The 4,046-nt window shown below is 42.6% G+C and overlaps 1 protein-coding gene across 1 annotated transcript; it reads right to left on the bottom strand.

Moving 5' to 3' along the window:
* Positions 1-1,193: 1,193 nt before the first annotated feature.
* On the bottom strand, positions 1,194-3,676 carry LOC145711669 (junction plakoglobin-like). Its single transcript, XM_081789357.1, has 6 exons — positions 3,428-3,676; positions 2,360-3,387; positions 1,997-2,307; positions 1,738-1,956; positions 1,372-1,699; positions 1,194-1,328 (listed from the first exon to the last, which is right to left on the bottom strand). The coding sequence occupies exons 1-6, from the start codon at positions 3,664-3,666 to the stop codon at positions 1,243-1,245; spliced, it is 2,211 nt and encodes a 736-aa protein (XP_081645483.1). The 5' UTR covers positions 3,667-3,676; the 3' UTR covers positions 1,194-1,242.
* Between the last annotated feature and the right edge of the window lie 370 nt (positions 3,677-4,046).

Raw genomic sequence — 4,046 nt, 5'->3', positions numbered from 1 at the left:
CGAAGGGTTGTGAAGGAACTTCCTCGGCCTTTTTCGCTCCCTCAAGTTTCAATTATCCACTTTTTTATGAAGAGTCTTTTTAAAAAAACTACGATCTTTACCTTTTTTGAATTTTGTCATTTGAAGCATCAATATTTCTTGAGAACGATCTCTTTTTAATTTCTATCCCGAACTTCGTCTTTTTAAACTCGGCCCTTCTCGAACTATTGAAACAGCTCTCAGTGCAAAATTTTCCAAAATTTTCAAAATCCTCAAAAGCGATTCCGCACCAGTCGCATTTTCTCTCCTGCTCGATTTCTTCTTGATTTTCAATCTCTATCAGGTCCTCATCTGCGCGCTCGATTTTGACGGTAATAGATTCTTCGCTTTCCGACATTGCTTGAAAGTGAAATTCTTATGTTTTTGCTCTTTGAAGAAAAGGGAGACCGAGGAGAGCGCGGGGGAGATATCCGATTTCGGCTTACAGAGCTGAAATTTCATACCGCGCGTGTATCTCCTCGGCTTCCTTCTTTTATCACGCGAGTTTTCTTATTTTCGGAGTCGACTTTTTTCTATCTGTTTAAAACATATCTTTTGCAAGTTTAAGAGATAAAATAGCACTTCGAAGTTTATTTCAATTATTGAGCAAAGAAATGTTTCGCAGCGGTTAGGTTTCTCTTTTCCGATGCCAGAAACAAAAGAAACCAAGAGCCAGGAGAGCTAAAAGCACGGCAGAAATAAATCCAATCATGCGCCAAGAAGAGCCATCTGTGGACACGACTGACCCTTCTAAAGTTCAGAGCAAATTCTAATTCTTTCCTCGGCAATTTTTGAACTTTTTCTTGGCCATTGAGGAATATACTGCAGCAGTTTGGCTCATCCAGAAGTTCGTTACATGTGTCAATTTGTGACTCAGCGTAGTTCGAATGATCCCTGTAGTGGATAATCTTGTAGCAAGCTGTAAAGATCTGGCTTATACAAAATTCTCTTCCGACGTTGCTCTCCACACAACTGTTTGAAAAAATCAGGAGGAAAAGAATTCTGTTTAGCACAAATTTCATCCAATTCATAAGTTTTTTTATCGTCTAGTGATTTTGTGCATTTGAATTTGACTGTCTTGATTCAAATTTGTTTCTTTGCTTTATGCTTTCCAAATGTCTCGAAATTTCCTCAGTTCAGAGGGCTTGATTAGTTATCGATTGAAAATTTTAATTCTAGTCGGGAATTTTATTTGGAAGATCAAAAAGCAGAATGATAGGATTTTTAGACAAATCCAAAGTCAGGTTGATCACGTGAGTTCATTTGTTCTTGCTCGAAGACGCTGTAGTTTGCATTTGACATCTGAGTCACTTAATTTTTTTGAATTAACAAGTAAAACTCAAAATTTTAAACCTGAAACTTGGGAAAGAGAAGGCGCCGGGCTCTGCGCATTCGATTGTCTAAAAACCGAGCCAGAAGTGGTCGAATACATGCTTCTCATCGTCCCATCAGTCGTCATTGTTCCTGTTGGTCGCTTGATAGTACTGTCGTATCCGAAGCGTGAGAGCTCATCAGGGGCGTAGTTGTCCAGCTGATCATCTCCGACGCGATTGGCGATGATGTGGACCATTTGCTCGCGGACCTTGTCGATTTCGATCGATTGGGAGTCTTTGTCCTTGATGTAGCTAGTCAATCGAACCAGGGTGATCGCAGCGTATGTTACTGTCGCTTCTGACTCAGCCTAATAATGTTTCTTAAAAATGTGTTTCAGACTCGTACCTGTAGAAGAGTGAGCAAATCTTCCTTCAGGGAGGATCCATCCTCCAAATTCAACTTGTACAAAATCTCCCTTGTTCCTCGATCAGCTGACATTTCGCACAAGAATCCGGCCACTGATCGCTGAAGATTTGAATGATCCAATTGAAGAAGAACGATGACTCCAGGAAGAATATTATCTCCGCGGATTCGTTTTCTTGGGTCTGAGTCACGAGCCATGAGCTAAAAAATCAAGGAAGAGAATTGAGAATTCGATATTCACCTGGAGCGCTCCACAGCAGCCTTCAGCAATGTCGATCATGTCGATTCCTTCGCTGACGATGTCCGAGCCAGTAACGATTTCTTGCTCAGCGTTGGTTAGCAATTGGACGAGTTTTGAGATCAAGTCCTGGTTCATGAAGAGTTCGCGGTTGCGCTTGTCGTGGCAGAGATTTCGGATGAAGCCGATTGTTGCTTTGACAGTTGGCCAGGAAGCAGATTGAGGTCCGGTCAGGAGTTGAGTAACCGTTGGAATGAGGGTCTTCGATGGACGAAAATAAACGTAGATATGAGAGTTTGAAAAAAAAATCTGCGCTGAAAATTATTGAAAAATGATTGGTCCTATCATTTTTCATCCGTTCCTGACATTGCTTTCTCGCCTTTTCGGCCCAGGAACCAAGCTCTCCTGACTCATCCCCTCGATCTCTTGTCACGTGTCTGAGTGCAGTTATCCCCGGCTCAACGACATCATCTCTGAAGCCATCCTTTGAGCTTGCCCGCTGGACAACCCGGGTCATTGCCTGAACTCCTCCAAGCTCGACGAAGGTGGTTTTGTTGATATAGTCATTGCAGGTCAAGTTTGACAGGATTCCAGCAGCGCTGATGACGTGGTTCAAATCATGCGAGGAAAGTTTTTTGATGCAGACTTCCATCAATTTGCTCGGATCGGCGCTTTCGACTTGGTTGATTTGATCGGAGATGTTTCTCAGCGTCCAAAGAGCGTCCATCGAAATGTCAGATCTGGAATGAGTCAAGTAGTCGATGAGCGTGTCGATTCCGCCATGATCGATGATCGTTTCTTTGTTTTGGTCTTCCACGGAAAGGACTTTCAACAGCTTCAATGCGGTCAGAGCGGTTTTCTCTGCCTTCTGGGAGTAGCGGAGGATTTCTAGCGCTTTTTGAGTGCCGCCCATTGATAAGATGATTCCTTTGCTTTCCATCGAATGAAAGGCTAAAATATGCAGCGAGTCGAGCACCATTGGCAAGAAGGGCACTTTCTGGTGTTCGGACATTTCTCGATCGATCAGTTCGACAATTCTCTCCACCCCGCCACAGATTCTAACTGCTTGCTTCGCCGGTCTGCCAAGATGTCTCATCAGCGTGTAAAGCGTGTTCAATGCATAACTGACGATCCTCAAGTCTTTCTTGGGCAGCATTCCGACGAGTTCAGGAATCGTGTGCGCCTTGAAAAGCCCCTCTTGCCCAGCTGGACATTTGGCGATGTTGGCCAAAGAAGCGAGGAGTTTTGCTTGGCCGCCGTGGCGATTTGCCTTGATTTCCCTCGTGATGGCTTCGAGGAGGGGCTGGGATTGGGCGAGACCGGCTCGTTCCGCTGGTTTTTGAGACATTTTGAAAACGACGTCAGATGCGCGCTCAGCTGTGGTTTTGTTTGAACTTTAAATGAACAAGAAATATTCTTCGAATTTAAGAATACCTGGTCAAAAGAGGAATTAAATCATTCACCGCTGTTGCTGCGACTAGCGCATCGTCTTGATAAAAAATCAGCTCAAGTAGCGCTTCTCGCAGTTCAAAACTCGGCACCGCCAGTTTTTCAACACAAGTTGGCTCGTCTCCGATCGACCTTGGTCCTTCATCATCAAGCTGATCCGGAAAAAATATTGCTTCAATCCGACCAAGTCGCTTCGCTATTTTTTCGGGATCGTAATCCGTCATTTTTTTCTCTTTTTTTTTTTAAATTTCGGTGAAAATGCGCCGCGAGCGAGAGAGCGTCAAATAAGCAAAAGTAAATATTTGAAATATTGTGAATAGACTTGAATCATTTGAAATTGAACATATTCGGAAAAACTTTCAAAATGAGAAGTTACGAAAGAAGCCCTGTCTAACAAGGTATCTGTTTCTTTGAGCTATCATAAAAGATCATTTTGAGCCTTTTTAGTCAATATATCTTTATGAATTTAATAATGTTTAATCATTTAAGTCTGATACGGCATCAACGGACACACGATAGTAGTTATTTGTCTTCAACAAATTGATCTTAAATAAAATACTGATACGTCAGATTCTCACCGAACTTATGGTTTTTACAGTTTTTT

This window comes from Oikopleura dioica, chromosome 1, assembly GCF_907165135.1.
Source record: "Oikopleura dioica chromosome 1, OKI2018_I68_1.0, whole genome shotgun sequence".
Lineage (NCBI taxonomy): Eukaryota > Metazoa > Chordata > Appendicularia > Copelata > Oikopleuridae > Oikopleura > Oikopleura dioica.
The sequence above is the reverse complement of the archived record's forward strand: the minus strand, read 5'-3'. Positions and strand labels throughout refer to the sequence as shown.

Excerpts from the sequence above, each read along its gene's own strand:
- LOC145711669 (XM_081789357.1), bottom strand. The coding sequence starts at position 3,666 with ATGACGGATTACGATCCCGAAAAAATAGCGAAGCGACTTGGTCGGATT. Across the intron at positions 2,308-2,359 it reads CGAAAAGGCGAGAAAGCAAT|CGCAGATTTTTTTTTCAAAC; the intron begins GTCAGGAACGGA and ends AATAATTTTCAG. Across the intron at positions 1,700-1,737 it reads ATTTGCTCACTCTTCTACAG|GCTGAGTCAGAAGCGACAGT; the intron begins GTACGAGTCTGA and ends AAACATTATTAG.